Source organism: Asparagus officinalis, chromosome 4, assembly GCF_001876935.1.
Source record: "Asparagus officinalis chromosome 4, Aspof.V1, whole genome shotgun sequence".
NCBI lineage: Eukaryota > Viridiplantae > Streptophyta > Magnoliopsida > Asparagales > Asparagaceae > Asparagus > Asparagus officinalis.
The window spans coordinates 222,943-241,358 of NC_033797.1; the positions used below are offsets into that span (position 1 = coordinate 222,943).

General features: G+C 36.4%; 1 protein-coding gene across 2 annotated transcripts in view; it reads left to right on the plus strand.

Moving 5' to 3' along the window:
* LOC109836270 (fatty acid amide hydrolase) overlaps positions 2,320-18,416 on the plus strand; it is a 24,341-nt gene continuing 8,244 nt past the window's right edge. Inside the window, exons 1-16 of one of the 2 annotated variants that reach the window (XM_020404133.1) lie at positions 2,320-2,637; positions 2,794-2,916; positions 3,047-3,156; positions 3,247-3,307; positions 3,542-3,729; positions 3,805-3,934; positions 4,044-4,121; positions 4,216-4,363; positions 6,121-6,233; positions 6,307-6,382; positions 8,343-8,414; positions 9,314-9,365; positions 11,786-11,866; positions 11,966-12,049; positions 12,181-12,284; positions 12,423-12,515. In XM_020404133.1, coding sequence (XP_020259722.1) covers positions 2,838-2,916; positions 3,047-3,156; positions 3,247-3,307; positions 3,542-3,729; positions 3,805-3,934; positions 4,044-4,121; positions 4,216-4,363; positions 6,121-6,233; positions 6,307-6,382; positions 8,343-8,414; positions 9,314-9,365; positions 11,786-11,866; positions 11,966-12,049; positions 12,181-12,284; positions 12,423-12,515 — 1,469 coding nt within the window. In that variant the 5' untranslated portion in view covers positions 2,320-2,637; positions 2,794-2,837. The remainder of the gene's footprint in view (positions 2,638-2,793; positions 2,917-3,046; positions 3,157-3,246; positions 3,308-3,541; positions 3,730-3,804; positions 3,935-4,043; positions 4,122-4,215; positions 4,364-6,120; positions 6,234-6,306; positions 6,383-8,342; positions 8,415-9,313; positions 9,366-11,785; positions 11,867-11,965; positions 12,050-12,180; positions 12,285-12,422; positions 12,516-18,416) is intronic. The other variant, XM_020404132.1, reaches the window with a different exon arrangement.

Below are 18,416 nucleotides of genomic sequence, written 5' to 3' on the forward strand. Positions count from 1 at the left end.
TCATTTTGCAAATATCCATATCTTGGGTGAGTGAACACCATAACAATGATAATAATATTTATAGGGCAAAAAAATACAAAAAATTATGTATGAAGAACTATTAGAAAATTCAGAGATATCCTTCAAAAGAATCAAGCATTTCATTTCAAATGGAATTCGAAATGTCCATGAATCACTTCAATTGATACTAACATAAGTCATATCTATCAAAGAAGCCCCGACTGAATTCCTCCTGAAGAATGTATTTAACAACTTTGTCCCAATCAAAGAAACATTCTTCATGGAAGATAAAATAAAAATTACTATGTCATGACTCTGTGTAAGCAAAAAATATAAAATCGCCCTTTTTATTTTTCCTATATAATGTCACGACCCTACGTGTGACTTTATTTAGGGATATGACTACTAACGGAGGATCAATTCTTAAAGACATGATCAAAGATAATGACGTAATAACACTATTAGATTTCAAGATCTCTTAATGAAGGTAACATATTTCATTACTAAAGTCCTTATTAAAGTCCATTAAATATAAAATTCACCTTATATATATCCATCTCAAATTTATAGAGGAGATATGCATGTCATCATAAATTGCATCAATAGTATATATCAACCAAAAAATACAATTTACTAAAGAAATAAGAGAATAGTAGGTAAACTAATCAAACATCCATATAACACAGTAATAATAAAATTACATTTTAAAGCTAATATGCATCGCTCTTTCGCTGCCAAGACCAAAGCATTTCCATTAAAACTCTTTATAAATGAAGCAGAAATTCAAATTATTGATATATACAACCATCACAACACTCGAAAGAGGTATGATCTTAGGAAACCTACTCTAAAATTCATACAATCAAACCTAATAATAATTTACCAATATACAAACACACTATTACACCTTTAAGGCAAAGATAACTATGATCTATAATATATTTGAGCCGTGGTTCTATGTTTGCAAAGACTGCAATAAGAAGGTGGATATAGATATTAATAATAAGTGTCCAAATGATAAATATTGTAGAACCGTCAATGACGGAGTACCAAAGTTAAGTGATATCCCTTCTTCATGAAATAAATATATCAAAATTAAATATTAATACTATAATCTAAAGCAAATTGACAACGAAAAATGTATGTATTTAGTTTAGATCCTCATGGAAAATGATATAAACAGAGCAAATGTAACATTATTAACATAGTAGAATTTCTTATTGGATGCACAACAGAAGAATTCATTGCAATAAAAAAAGAGGTAACTCCTAACCTTATTTAAGTAATAAATTAAAAGCTCAAATTTTTTTATTATATATGAAATTAACATTTATTCTCGTTGAAATAGGAAAATATCAAAGTCTGTATTATCAGAAGTTTATGTTGAACATCAAAAATATATTCAACTTCTTTGTGAATTTAGAGGAGAAGACAAAAGATGAATGAGTCAAATGAAAGATAATAGGCTCAGCCTCATATCGCAGTCGATGTAGACGATAATGACACTACTCTAGAATTGCACAGAAAAAAGATAAAGATGAAGAATGATGGATATCGGCTCAATAAAAAATAAAATAGAGGGAACAAAAGATAATGTTTTCTGAATTATTATAGAATAGTTTAATTTTTTTAGGAAAATTAGGAATCTTTAGAAGGGTTTTTTATAAACTCTTTTTAGTGCTTTCATATGCTTATGTGGATGCTTTTATCATATAAAAGTATATTAAGAGTTAACATTAATCTTTAGTTTATGATTTTTTTCATTAACTATTTTCTGACATTTTAGCCAAATATCAATCATCTTGGCTTGTTGCCTTAAGTGTTTTTCACTTTTATAACGCTATACTTTCTCAACTCAAGCTCGGTTTCATGTCGATCCAAATGACATGAAAATTTAAATTGGATTTAGATTATATTTATCTCATGACAATTCAATTATCAACATAAAAATTTAAATTGTGTGTAGCCTATTCAAACAAACATCAAATAAATGAATAATTAAAGAATAGCCGAGGAACAAATTTTTGTAAGAAAATAAACCAAAAACACTTGATCAAAGTGAGCAAAAATTATCAAAGTATATCCGAGGAACAAAATTTAGTAAAGAAATAAACAAAAAATAGTTAATCACGATATTTTGCCACTTACATTGCAGTGCACGTACATAACCTCTAGTTTATTAAAAATGCCGGCACAATCTTGATGCTTATGAAAATATTATTTTCGTCCTATTGTTGTTGTCAACCATAGCGGAGTACGGGAGGACCCAGCGAGTCGCTGAGCAACTATTAGCTGATCAGCTCCTCCTACCTCTCGATTTCACTCTCTGTTTTTTGCTTTATAAATTATATATCATTTCGTTCATTAATCCCTACCTGCCGTTGGGTGCGTTGGTCCCGGTTGCGCTGCAGAGGAAAGGGGGAAGAAGAAGAAATTTTTTTTTGGCCCGTGGACTCTCGACTTCCATTTTTTCGCTTGATTCGAGATTTGGCACCCTAGCTGGCGACGACTCTGTTCAATTGATCATATTCAGTTCCCAACGCATCATCATCATCATTATCTGTCATCATCTTCTTCTACCATCCGGTGACCAGGCAAGAGCGACAACACCCTAGACAGGTGGAGTTCGAATTGCAAGTATAATTTATTTGTTATTTCCGTTTTAATTTGTTTTGTATTTATTTTATCAGCTAACCTACCTAGCTTGTTATTATTTTTTTTAAATGTTACATTTTCTCCCCCCCTTCTTTTTGACAAATCTGATATGATCCGATGATGGGATGACGAGGACAGACTAGCTTCTGGTCGTCGTCGTCGGCCAGCGAGAGAGAATCGAGATGGGAAAGAAGCGCGTGATGTTGCCGGTGGAGGAGGTTGACATCTCTTCTGTCAAGTATCAACCCCAACTCACCAAAGGTCGCTTCGCTCCTCCACTCTTTTTCCTGATTACCTTTTCTGTCAAGTATCAACCGGCATCAATTCCCTTCCAGCTTCTTTTCAAAAATACCATCAACTCAGTTCTTGGTGTTTCTCAATTGATGATCAGCTCCTCACCTGACGGGACTCGCGCTGAAGCTCTTTGCATGGTTGGTTGAAGCTCCAGTTCTCAGGTCCATCATTCTGTCCGCTTTGAAGCGGCAGAATAACTTTAATCAGGTACATAGCACGTGGTAGCACCCTAATCTTTCTGCTTTCGCCTTTCGCCTTTCGCCTTTCGCCCTAAATGATCAGGCTTTCTCTGCCCAGCTGCTGCGGAATACTGTGATTCCTGAAACCCCCATGTTTCGGCCGGAGTTCCCACCTCAAGGTGATCACAACTCCGTTCTTTTTCCCTTCAAATAACAACGCAACAGATGACACATAGCATTCCGTGGTAAAGGGGTACCATAATTCGGGGATGAAAAGTTACCGTACATCTGTATACATCCCTGAAACCCCCCAACTCTCTGCACTTTTCCTAGGAAAATAAACTGCTGGTAATTCTAAGATTTAGGGTGTAGTTGTCTTTGATTATTCTAGCATGCAAATGTGAATATCGCAGACCCGGAACCTGGTGTAGTGGTTATTGATGAAGACAAGGATTCCACACATCGTGTTAGTTCAGCATTGGAGTGTCTCACCTCATACGATCCTTCTCAGCATTGGAACCATGACTCCCCTCCATTCCTTTACTGGTCTATCCGAGACTATGCACATGCTTACAGATCTAAGCTTACTACCCCGTCGATTGTAAGTTGCTGGCCCTTGTGAAAAGTTCTTCTTATGCATCATGTCAGTCAATCAAGAGAACTCTTTTCCCTCTAGGTCGCGGAACATATCATTTCAGCCGTGGAAGAGTCCAACACAAAGAGGCCTTCCATGCCGTTATTAATCTCCTTCAGTGCAGAGGACGTGAGGAAACATGCTGCAGCTTCTACGCAAAGATTTTTAGAAGGTACCGTCAGTGCGTGAGCAGTTTTAATTTTGGTCTATGCCTATATGATTTGTGTTTCTAAGATCCATTCGCAGATTATGCAATAAGGTAACATACATCTGGTACACAGGAAATCCTTTGTCCGTCCTAGATGGCATATTTATGGCCATTAAAGATGACATAGATTGCTTTCCTTATCCATCAAAGGGTGAGACCAGAACTTCCTCCCTTATATTTTGAGACATGATTTCTTCTTCTTCTATATTTAGATTTGTTTAAAGTTGGAAACCTCTGAGTTTCAGGTGCTACCACATGGTTTCACAATATCCGTGCTGTCGAACAAGATGCAATTTGTGTCTCCCGGCTACGAAGGTGTGGTGTAGTTTTTATAGGGAAGGCTAATATGCATGAATTGGGTATGGGAACTACTGGAAACAATCCAAATTACGGGTAAGATACTTTTTTTCTTCTTCTTTTGGTGTGTTTCTTTAATTTTATTTCGTCTGAATACATTCTCCTAAGTGATTCCCTATGGTCTGACGGTTTGTGAAACTCAACATTTGTGTAGGTGGAGTTTGTCAATTCAAATGTTTTAGGCATATATTAGAATCCACTCTGCATATCACTTTCCTCTAATTTTGAAGCTAGATAGTATAAACTTTGATTATCCGTATGTCTAGTGATTTCATATGTGAGTCTTGTTACTACCATTGTGAATCCGGAAACAAACATTCTTTGTGACCGCGTCTTGTTCTTTCCCAAATATTTTTTTCGTTCCCTAGAAATAAATTAAATCTCAGTTCTCATATGTTAAACTGCCAACCATATGGCAGGCCACTCCTTTAAATGATCTTCACCATTTATTCTTATTTACATATAGTTCTTTATAGTTCCCTAGAAATAGATTTCACGCCTGTTATCATCTGCCAAACTCCCATCATACAGGCCATTCCCGACTCCTGTGAATGGTCTACACCATTTATTTTGATTTAGTTATTATGAAAAGGTTATTGATAAACATTATGTTTTACAGGATACTCCTGAATTGTACATGAAACGGTTTCTTTGTTCTATACTACATATCCATGCATTTTAGCCATCAATGATCAGATGAATATATTGGAAGTCCTGAAAACTCATAGTTCGTTGTGTAGATCAATATGAACATTGTGAATCATTCACAACGGTGACCTGTATGTAGTTTATTTGGTGAAACTAGACTCTAAATTTGATTTACAGAACTGTAAAGCAATACACAACACACACACATGCACACACACACACACACACACACACACACACAAATATATGCCCATATAACTTGCAGTTTAGAGGAAGGAACGTGCCAAGACTTCATGGTTAAGTATGCTTGGTATGGATCAGTCAGCGGTGGGGACAACCTGGAAAGTCCATGCTTGAGCCATGACAAATGGCTATAGAGCCTACGCCAAGCAAAATGTACATTCCTAAGTCCCATAACACACACGAGTGTGGTTGGGGCTGGGACTCTAGATCCTGACATGGCCTTGTAATCTTTTGTTACTGCACTGCAAATTGCGCCAACAATAGTCTGAGATGGGACACACTCAAATTAGTTCTCTGGTATTCTCATAAAGGGAATATTGCAGCTAGCATCTATTTTGGAAGAACCATGAAAAAAACACTCTGGATTAAACATGAGCTGACGGGAATAATACCAAAATTGACTCCTTTCTTGGGGAGATGACAAGTGACACTTTTGATTCATAATATGACATGTTATTTGGATGGAATTTTTCTGCTATTTCTGTAGTATGTAATGTGCTGATGTTACTGTATTCTAGCATCAGAACTTGATTTTGTCTTGTTTTGTCATTGTTGACCTCTCAGTGGTGTCTTAACTTATTAGAAGCTCTGACATAGAGATAATATAATCTTCCTTGCATACATGTTATTTATTTGTAGGTCCATTTTTTAATCATTTCAATTTGTTTTAAGGAACTTGGGTTGAGATTTCAAACTCTCACCCAGTGGAGGGAGAGGGACTGAGCATAAAATCTCTTCCTTGCATATTATAATTGTTTGTCCTTCTCTCAGCCTGTATTAGTTTCTTTCTTAAGATACTACATAACTCCTTGTAATAACTTGCAATTTTGATCATTCTTTATATTTAACTTGCTCTTCTTTGTACTTGTGGACTAAAATTACCATTTTGGATTTCCTCACAGGACGACAGGAAATCCACACTCACTTGACAGATACACTGGAGGATCTTCCTCTGGTCCAGCGGCACTTATAGCTTCTGGATTATGCTCAGCTGCATTAGGAACAGATGGTGGAGGTAGTAGCAAATCTTTATTCCATATGCTTGGTTTGATATTCGAGAACATTACTCATTTTATTTGTTAAGGCAGGCTCAGTTCGGATTCCATCTTCACTTTGTGGTGTTGTTGGCTTGAAAGCAACGTATGCAAGGATAGACATGGAAGGGTACTATTTTTTTTAAACGAACTTTTTGCCTTCAGCCCTTTCAAAGCGAAATATCATCACTAATGACATTATATTTATATACATATATATTCCAAAAATACATTTATATTCCATTGATAATATTCTGCATGCAATGGAAGATGTTTTTTCTGTAAACATGTTATATAAGGGGGAAGTAGTTGAAAATAACCTTCAGATGTCATAGATTTAAGACCAACAAGTATAAAATATATGCATAGTGCAATAGAGAGGAGCCTTCATAAATGCAGTATCGTAAATCTCTAGTGTATGCTATTGTGGTCTAACCTCTTAACATGTGAATCTATATTTTACTTGCTTGTCTATTTTTGAGCCGTAGATCATAAGAATACTTTATGCTTAGTGAAGTGCTGGTAAGTAGTTGGAATGTTTAATGGCATACTTGTGCATGTATGAATGTATGATAAAGAAAGGAGAACTTGCTGATATGGTTTAAGCATGCGCAAAGGACACCAGTAAATGCACCCATTGAGAATCAAGGATCATAGATTATGGAGCAGCAAAGGCTAGAGGTACATTCAATAAACATGTATGGATGCATTCAAAAAGGATGTGAGAATTACTGCTTTACAAGACTGAATGGAAGAAAAGTGATTCATGTATCCAACCCAAAACATTTGGGGTCTGGGTGGCTAAGCAAGTGCATCTGGGAGAAGGTTTTGGGGTGGGCGGGTGTGGATGACTCTGCAAGTCTTTTACCCCAGACTTTTGGCTTTGGCTGTGAGAAGAGAGAATTATTCTGATGAATGGTTTACAGTTTGTTTTGAGGTTAGTAGTTGTGATGCCATTAGAATGCTTTTTTGGGATATTATATTAGCTTGTTATGGACATGTTACAGGCTATTTCCTGAGCGATGACCACATACTTTTTTCCCTGCATGTTTTGAGTGATGCTTTAAAATGGTGAAAACATATGGAAAAATCAGAAAGCAAAGGTAAAAAAGCTTCATTTTTTTAATTGTTAAATTACAAAATTAAAACGTAAAGTATACAATTAAAGAATGTTAAAAGGAAAAAAAAACAATAAGTGTACGTTTTCTGATCTGGCTGGCTAGATGACTAGTCTGCATGGTTAAAGTAAGTGAAGAAAGGGCGAGCTTAGTGTTTTCGATGCTAGCAAAAGGATTAAGATGTAAAACAAAACTTTACATCTAAAAAATGAGAAGGATAACAGATCAAACAGAAACCATTTACTCAAGTACTTGGAGGTGGGAGTCAGATGAGACTATCATATGATAAATCCTTAATCATTTATCATTGGAAGAAAAAGATGGATAGAGAAAAGCAGAAAGAAAACAAAAGACTTGACAGAAAACTCCTTGCTTCTATGTGCAAAATGAGAAGAAAAAACATATTCTTTAAACAGCATAATCTTTGCATGCTGGGAAACTATAGAATTCATAGCATGAGGGCTTGCAAGCACCCAAGGGAGAAACTTTAAAGACATCTATTTGGAGTTACAATTAGAATAATAAAAATTAAGCAACAAAATCTTTTTCCAAATTCTTAGGGTCTGTAATAGTGCAAAAGTTTTACTCGACATGTATACCCAATAACGATCTTTCTAAATAACATGAAGAAGTTAAGCAGAGTCTATAGGGAACCCATTGTTTTCTCCATTGAGGTAATTTATCATAGAGATTGAAGAATCACTTTTTAGGTATTTTAATAATCTGAAAAGTGTAAGACCCATTTGCCATCACTAGTTTTTACACGTAAATCATAGTCAGGATAAACATGTTATGTTATCGTCGCAGCTAATAACTTGTCTGTCTTAAGATTGAACGTATAATCAAGTTTAATCGGAATGACTCATTAATACTTTTATCAAGTGAAATGAAGGTACTACACATTGAAGTAGGGATTGACATCGTTACTTATCAACTGTGATTCGTGATCTTCTATGTTCTAACCATTTGTAGGTCATTATGTGATTGTGGTACTGTAGAAGTTGTCTCTCCGCTTGCAGCGACGGTTGAAGATATCATGCTGGTGTAAGAATTTCTTTCACATTCTAATTTCTTTCACATTCTTTGATTTTGTTGCATCATGTTCGCTCTTGAGTAGGTATTTGTTCGGTGTTTCTTGTTATTTGTTTCTATTCTTTGGTTTATCTTCTTCCTTTTGGAGGGTTTGTTTATGCATAGGAAATTCTTTACGTGGGTTAAATGAGTTCTTTGCGCCATCTGTTAAGGACCCTTTATTTGTAAGGATCTTTGTGGGATCTAGTATTTCATAAGTTAAATATTTGAAGGGAAAATGCAACTTATCTGAACCTAAAGTAAATAGATTTGCCCAGTTGGCAGGTTCCGCAGAGCGCTTTTTTCAGTGTCTATCTATGCTTCTGAACTCGTTTCTGGTCATGGGAGGCTGCCTTCCTGATATCCCTGTGCAGACCTAAATGGAAACCTTTTTGCAGTTTCACCTGGGTTTTTTATGAAGGAACTCAGTGATGTTCAGGCTGATACAAGACCAAACAGAAAAAATAACAAGACCGAATAGGAAAAATAATATCATCGCAGGGTGATGCATATTGGCATGTTCATATACAACACTAATGATACAATTGCACTTTTTCAAGATTGAGCTGAAGTCTCCTTTGCATCTGGTGTCTTTCCTTTTTACCCCTTTCTCTAGAAGTTTATATATTCAGTCATTCTGATCCATCAACGTCACATTTAGTTTGTCAATTTTGACTTCATGAACTTAAGCGGAGGCTCATTTGTATTTGATGGGGGCGTGATTCTTATAGGTCTGAGAAAATGGGACTTCTACAGTTCTACACTCTTAAACATGTTTGCCTATGCAGAGTTTATATGTAGCTTTCTCCAAGTATGATTATTTCTAGTTGAAATTTGTTGGTTATCATTATAAAGAAGCTGAATATTCTCAGGTATGCTGCAATAGCGGGCTCCTCTGCAGATGATAGAATCAGTTTAAACCCGGTAATTTCCCATCTTATATTCTTCATAAAGATGCATGGAATTTTGTGACATTGTTATTAAAAAAAATATTAATTTATTAGACCCTTCATTACTTATGCTACTATTGTCTTCATTTTCCATAAAAAAATGATTAGCTTATGGATGATAACTCTATACTGAGAAAGCTCTATGTCAGAACTTCAAAACATGCAATAGTTAATCTGATCTCTGTGCTTTGATTCTCGAAATCCAAGTACTGACGTTGGTAGAAAAGGCTGCACATTGTCAAGACTTTGTGATCATGGACAGGGAGGAGAATGTTTTTGTATATTTTGGGTCTAATTTGATTAGAGATTTGGTACAATATGCTTGGCCAAGTCTCTAAAGCTGCTTTTTTTTCTTATTCAGTGTATCTCTGCAGTGATTGCATGCCCATACAATCTATATTCTCTTCATAGTTCATATGCTTTTCTGAAGGAAATAGCACTGAAATTTATTAAAAAGAGTCACAAGTTGTTGTTTTTTTGTTTGTTTTCTTTTTTTGTGTTGGTACACAGTAAAGTAGATAGCATATAGAATCTAGGAAAGGACTCTACTCCTATGAAAAGGTGGACCCTCATTCGGAAGCTGACAGTTGTGTGCTGTTTTTGGTGAAGCTCTACCTCAGAAGACTCCTTGGAGTTGAAAACATTCTTGTCCCTCAGAAGACTCCTTGGAGTTGAAGATATTCTTGTCATGTTCATGCTTAATAATATAACGTATGGTGACAGAAGTGTATTCTCACTTGTTTGAGAATCAGTGTCCATAGGATTTGTCTTGAAGGTCGACTGAGAGTTGATTGCATAGCTGTTATTGAGAGAAAGAGAACAGTGTGGATAATTGGCGATGGAGAAAGGGATGGTGTTGTTTTTTTTCCTTTTTCGTTTTTAATGAGGAGTCACACATGGATTCTAATCTTAAAAGTTACCAACACAATCCAAACAATGGAGAGGAAAGGTCTTGGGTACCTGAAAGCCTCTGATCCTCTATATAGTGTTTCGGCAAAAAATTTCTCATTTCCAGTTACACATGTTTTCACAGCTTAGCTTTCAGAACAATAATTGCTACTGAGGAGATCAAGGAGAGTACAAATGATGAATGAGGTGCAGAGGGGACCATCTTTGGAATGAATTTAGCCAGATCTCATGATTGCTGATTTGATCTTTTTGCCTATCCACTATGGCCAATAGCTAAAGGGCAAAAGTAAAGAGCTTGGAAATGATTTGGTATACTGAAGTATCCCTGAGGCAAGCATCCAACCGAAACCTACGGATAGACCCATTACCAAAAATGTTGATTTTAACACCTGAGGAGAAAGGCTTAGAATCCTTGAAAACATTTTTCAGAGGTGACATATGCCTGAGATGGAACCTGCAATTTTGTACTCCACACACACTAGTCACTTTTACCATGTATCTAGAGAAAAATGGTCATGGACCTCATGATTCCAAATAAGTATGGAATAGAATTTCATTGACATGTCATCATCATGTTCGATTATGGACTACAGGGCTTCTTGAAATGTTTGATTATATTTTAAGGTGGGCTGCTATCCAACATCTAACAGCTAAATTTGTACCACTTCTGGCTAAAGGAAATATGGATAATAGGTCTTACCATACAACCTAGCAGGGTAGGTAGCAGACAGAAAATCCAACCTTATTGGTCGTGTAATTATTTATGTTGTAAGCAAGATGCCACCAAATTATCTGACACTTGGAAAGTGTCTAGAACATAACCTCTACAAGAAAGGTCTAGCAATCACTTTTCCCAACACAACTTGATATAATAGAAGGTTATGTTTCCTCAATCCAAGCCCTAAACCCAGTCCAATCTTCCTCTCCCACTGCTCTACCCTCTATTTTTCTCTTCCTCTCTTTGCCGTGCCTGCCTGACCCACTCTCTCCTGCAGGCCTCACCTCCCATGCTGCTCAGCTTAAATCCGCTGCATGATACCCCACACTCTTCACTTTTTTATTGAATGTGTAAGCATCTTCACTTTTCAATTTTTCACTCACCCCTTTGCCCTTTCACTTTTTCCTCATATCATGCTGGATTCCTCTCACTGCACAAATAAAACAGCCTTTCCCATCTTTTATGTTTATCTATATATGCTACAACTCTTTTTCTGTACATTTTGCAAATGATGTATTTCATGTCTGGTTCAAAAACATTGCTTCTTAATATTTCTCATCTATTTCATGCACTGCTTTCTGGTTATTTCAAACTGAAACCTGTTATTCTGAGAGAACAATGAAGTTTTATAACCTAGTACATGAATCACGAGTTTTCCGAAAACTTGGTGTGACTGGCTTTTGTGTACTATTCTTTCTTATCCTCTATGATTGATTCTTACATATAAACTACTCCAGAGATTATTATAGTCATCCTTGATTTTGCAGTTACCCCTCTGTTTGCCAAATTTGTCCTCATCCTATAATTTAGATGTCCTGAGATCATTGCGACTTGGAAAATACACAGAGGTATGGATTATAGAGTTGAATAGTAATTATATTTCATCCAATATGCAGATTGTCGTCATGTCATCAGTAAGTTTGTATTGACACTGTTATGCTCTGTAGTGGTTTAATGATGTTTCCTGTCCTGATATCTCCACCAAATGTGAGGATGCTCTGAATCTGCTTTCAGATACCTTTGGGTGTAATGTAAGTCTATCACCAGATATACTTCATGCTTCCTAAGTATATTATGTTCAATATGGTTTACTCGTAAGGAAGAGCATTGTGCATATTTCTCTTAATGAAATACTTATGTATTAAATTTTTTTTCTCCCAAGACAATAGAGATAATATTGCCAGAGCTTCAGGAAATGCGAACTGCCCATCTTGTTTCTATTGGCTCTGAAACAATGTGTGCTTTGAACCCTGATATTGAGGATGGGTAAGAAAACACATTTGGTGGGAAGACCTCTTTTGTTCATCTTCTGTTATGTCTTTCACTGCCTTGTTTGCATCATAATTAAATTTTAGTATCATGGTTTTAACTTATTTTCACTCTTTAAGTTACGTTTTACTGCAGGAGAGGTTCTGAACTAACATTTGATACTCGAATTAGCTTGGCACTTTTCCGATCATTCTCGGCAGCTGATTATGTTTCTGCACAACGCCTTAGGTGCGTGTCTATATATATATATATTCTCAGCATCTGATGAGTTTATGTTGTTGTTGCTGGCGTCATTTTTACCACTGCTGCTACGGCTTTGTTTACAGAGTATTTATTCTATTTCTTCAATTAGAGACTGTATATGAAGGAAAGCATGTTTTTTAATCTTAGCTATCTTTACTTATACCAAAGCGAAATAACTTTCTGGTTGAACATCTATGGACCTGTATCTTTTCTTCATATCTCTCTTTTGATTATTCAAACATCTGCAGTAAGTTTTACCCAAATCTCTCTTTTTTTTTTGTCTAATATTATGTCAATAAATTATCTTGATTTCTTTTGCATACATTCAATGCTGTTGCTTCCCTTAAACACCCTGGCATACAAGGGAAATATATATGAAGGTGCACGCACAGATCACATAAATTATGAGCAAATGTACTAGTACCTTCAGTACAAAGGTCCATGGAAAAGATACTGAGTCATAAAAGGTTAGAAAATGACATATATTCCATTGTGTTTTTTTTTATTGTCTTAGCAGACCTTTAAAATTAAACCAAAGCTACTTAAAGATTTGCTTACAAATCTCAGTTCTTTGCTATTTCAGCTGAATAGAGAAAGAAAACAGAGGTTGATTGCTACTTTGAGCAACACTCTCTTGAACTGGAAACTTGAATCACAGATTCCATGATATAATCTAAAGTCCTTAGTATTGAACAAAATTCATACTTTTATTTATAGTTGGAAAATAATTGAGAAGATAACGAGAACACACTTCGAATTACTATCTGTTAATATATATAAAAAAAAGGAAATGCAGATAAGTTTACAAATAATACGAAAAAAAGCTAGCAACAATTGATAGAGACAAAAGCTGAAGGCACCATACACTCGAACAGAAATGAGCTTTTGCTGTCCAAGATGTTGAAGAGTAAAATTATAGACTTGCAAAGTGGTTGAATACAACATGTAGGTAAAATGTAACTAGATGCGCACAAGATTTGCTCAAATAAGTATTTAAGACCCATGGCTTTTGACATAACTAATAAAGTCAATTGTGTTAATTTTCTTGAAATAATGTCAATAATGTAATCGAACATTGAAATTATCTCAAAAGTAAACTCATAGACAATAAACTCATAGACAAAGAATGCATATCTAATTTTTCAAAAGCCAATTTTAAAATAACAGCATGATCTCTATTAAAAATAAATTTCAAAAGAGAAAAAAGGACAACATGATACAAGCATTATCTTCTATTAACCGTTGATAATCCAAAAATTATATCTATGAACAACTATCTCACAAATTTCCTCACTTACTTTGCAAACAATGTAAGAAATTATAGGAGTGACATAATAAAATCCTACAAGATTGTTGAAATGGTGAAATCAGAAAATTGTGTAGGGTTTCTCCTCATAGGTCCAAATATATAGGAGTACAAATGGGTAATATGTTATTAGGTCTTAACTCGATAACCCAATACTTAATTCTAACACTCACCCTCAATCTGGAGCATATATATCAATCATGATCAGCTTGTTACACAGAATGAAAAGCACCTTAGGTGAAGTAGCTGTAGTGAGAATGTCAGCTAACTGTTCTGAAGACGGAGTGAACTGAAGAGAGATCATTTTCTTTTTCCAAGCATCTCTAACAAAATTACAATCAACTTCAATGTGCTTAATTATCTTATGAAACACTGGATTCTTTGCAATATGGATAGCTGATTGGTTATCACAATGCATAGGCATAGATCCAGGCTGAATAAAACCAAGCTCAGTCAGCAGCTTCTGTAACCATATCATCTCACAAACAGTGTGAGCCATAGCTATGTATTCTACATCAGCACTAGATCGAGATATTACATCTTTTTTCTTGCTCCTCCAAGTAACCAGATTTGCTCTAATAAAGGTGCAAAATCCCGAAGTAGACTTTCTATCTCCTATGTTTTCCGCATACCCAGCATCAGAATAGGAAAAGATGTGTAAATGTCCATGTTTTTTATACAGTAATCCTTTATTCAGGATAATTTTTAACATAAGCTAAAATTCTCAGAGCAGCGGTCCAGTGGACCTCTCTAGGTTTATGCATAAACCTGCTCAGTACTCCCACTGCAAAGGTAATATCAGGTCTGGTCACAGTAAGATAGATCAACTTGTCAATTAATCTCCTACATCGACCTGCATCATCTAGGAGAGGATTATTAAATCAATCTTCTACATCGACCTGCATCATCTAGGAGAGGATTATTATCACGCCACAAATCCACATTCATTTCCATGGGAGTGTTTGTTGGCTTACACCCCAAAAGGCCCATTTCTTTTAATAAATTCAATACATATTTCATTTGAGATAGAAGCAAACAGTCCTTTTGATATGCAATCTCAATCTCAAGAAAGTATTTGGGTTTTCTCATATCTTTGGTCACAAAATGACGTGAAAGATACTCCTTAGTCTATGCTAAGACAGCAAGGTCACTCCCAGTTAGTAGGATGTCATTAACATATACTGTCAGAATCACCAAACCAGATGTAGTGCGCCTGATAAAGACGGAGTGATCAGACTGACACCGTTTAAAACCGACACCAGATATATCAGTACTAAAATTTTCAAACCATGCTCGTGGACTCTGTTTGAGATCATAAATTGTATTTTTAAACTTGCAGACAATATTCTTCCCCTGAGCAACATACCCTGGAGGTTGCTCTATATAGACTTTCTCCTGCAAGTCACCATACAGGAAGGTTTTTTAACATCCAACTGAAATATTATCCAGTTCAGATTAACAGCTATAGAGAAAAGTAGACGAATAGAATTGAGACGGTCAACGGGAGAGAATGTCTCAAGATAGTTGACCCCATAGGTTTGAGTATAATCTTTAGCAACAAAACGAGCTTTATATCGATCAACCGAACCATCTGTGTGATACTTCAAGGTATAAACCCACCGGCAGCCAACCACAATAGCACCCGTCGGAAAGGGTACAAGATCCAAAGTTCCTCTAGAAACAAGTGCATCCATCTCCTCATCCATGGTCTGTTTCCAAGTAAGAACTAACACGGCCTCCTCATAGGACATGGGTAGAGATATAGAGGACAAGGACAAGGCAAACTAACATGAAGAGGGAGTAAGACGGTCATAAGAAACAAAATCAGATATAGGATGATTAGTACAAGACCGTTTACCTTTTCGATGAACAATTGGAATATCCAGATCAGATGAAATAGAAATATTAGAAGGAGACAGACCTGCAACGGGAGATGATTGTTCGACTGGAGCAGAAAGAGAGGCACATGAACTTTTGGACGTCGACAATACGTCAATAGTGGCGGTGGTGCAGATGACACAGTAGAGGCATTTTATAATCCTAAAGAAGATCCATCAGTAGAAGGAACAGAAGTAGGCAATGGAACAATAGTAGGAGCAATAGATGGAAGAGGCACAGATGGATTGACAGTTGGAGATGAACCAGTCGAACAGAAGTATGGAACAGACTCAAAAAAAGTTACATTTATGAACACAAAATATCTCCTAGCAGTTGGATTATATCACCGATAACCTTTTTGAGTATGCGAGTAGCCTACAAAGACATGCTTAATAGATCGTGAAGACAATTTATTTAGTCCTGGAGATAAATTCTGAACAAAACAAGTACAACAAAAAACATGAGGAGCTATAGGAAAAGTCTTTTTGTCAAGATAAAGACAGGTGAACGGTATTTTACCATTAAGAACAGATGAGAGTATCCTATTGATCAGGAAACATGCACTGAGAACAGCATCAAACCATAAATATTTTAGAACATTCATATATATCATCAGGGTTCTAACAACATCTAAAATGTGTCTATGCTTCCTCTCAACAACTTTATTTTGTTGTGAAGTGTAAGAACATGAAGCTTGATGGATAATACCAATATTTGCACAAAAATAGGAGATGTCATTTTCATGTATTTCAAAGCATTATCGGTACGAAGGATACGAATAGAGGTGGGAAAATGGTTTTTGATTTCTTTGTAAAATATTTTGAAAATGGTTGAAACCTCAGATCTCTCTTTTAATAGATAAAGCCAAGTCATGCGAGAGAAATCATTAATAAAGACAAGAAAATATCTATAACCTTTCACGGAAGGTATACGACACGGACCCCAAACATCAGAATGGACTAACTCAAACGCAGAACTGCTGTGTTTATCAATACGACTCGGATAGGTAGCACGATGGTGCTTACCCAGTTCAGAAGACTCACAACCTAAAGAAAAAAATAGAAGACTGGATAGGAATGACAGACCTAAGCTTTGATACAAGGGATGACTAAAGCGTTGATGCTATAGTAAAGGATTATTAGACTTATCTGTAACAAGACCAGTAGCAGGCATATTATCGTCCAAATAGTACATGTCTCCTCTCTCATGCCCCGAACCATTCTTCATCCCAGTTGCTAGGTCCTGAAAAACACAATAAGAAGAAAAGAATGTTACTTTACAGTTGTGTTTGGTGAACTGACAATAAGTTGACAAGAAATTTTAGAAGATATAAGACATCAGTAAGAGTTAGTGATGAAGTAACATGGACTACTTCATCACCAAGAACCGAAGAGTATGTACCATCAGCAATGCGGACCGATGGAAACTTGTCAGAAAGTTTTAAAGAAACAAAGTGATCATTTATACCTGTCATATGAGAAGAGACACCAGAATCTAATACCCATGGCCTGTGAGGAGAGGCAATGTAGGCATTCATACCTGAAGAGAATGCATGAGTAGCAGAATAACTATTCTGAGAGGACTCGAGTTGACGCAACCGATCATACTCAACTTGAGAAATCTGAACCGTGGAGGGAGCAAAACTAGTTGTCGGAGAATCAACAGAGGTAGGTGTAAGATCAGCAATCAGGGTCTATGCAGGACGACCAAACTTCTCTCAACACTTCTCGGAGATATGATTAGTTTTTCCATAATGTCTGCACTGACGCAGAGTCTTATTTGAGTCAACCTGTTTCCCACCAAAGGTGCCACGTCCTCCCCCTGTGTCGCGGTCACGTCCTCGACCACGACCACGACCTCTGATACGTTCGGAAAACATAGCAGACTGGTCAAATGATGGAGCGGACGGTGTGAGAGATGTAGTAGTCACTCTAGTAGTTACCTACATAACTCTGGAGAGTGTAACAGTTAAGGAAGGGATAGTATCTCCCTCGAGTATTTAGCCCTATATCTGAGACTGCAAAGTGGGACTCAGACCTGACAAGAACTTGGATACCGTAAGGTCCCTACGATATGGCAATAATGTTGGTGTATCCGTAACGGTGGGCTGATGCATCTCTAATTCATTGATCAGACTTTTTAGCTCATCAAAGTACTCGGGTATAGAGCGATCGCCCTGTTGAAGAGAGAAAAGATGTTCATACAACTCGAAAACACGAGATGCATATTTCTCATTCCTGTACATAGTTTTTAAATTATCCCACATCTTCTTAGCAGTGTTCGAGAACATGACACTGCTACTGATCTGAGCTTCCATGCTATTAAGAAGCCAAGTCATCATACAACAGTCAGCAGAGATCCATACGGGATACGTAGGATCTGTAGATGCAGGAGGTGGGGCCAAAAGATGAGCCAATTTGTTCTGAGCACCAATGAAGATGCGGAAGGAGGCTTGTGCCCAAAGTAGATAGTTGGTGTCATTTAGCTTCACCGTGATCCTCAATACACAACTTTGGGAGCAGAGATCTCAGCAGTAATAGGGGTAGTAGTAATAGTAAAAGAGATGTTAGATTCTGTCATTGTTGCAGAACAGGATAATACAGTAGTAGAAGAATTATAATCTTCTCATACAAAACCCGAAGGTTTAAAAAATAGGAGCCCGAAGGTTAAGATTCAGAAACCCGAAGGTTAAGTATGCAATC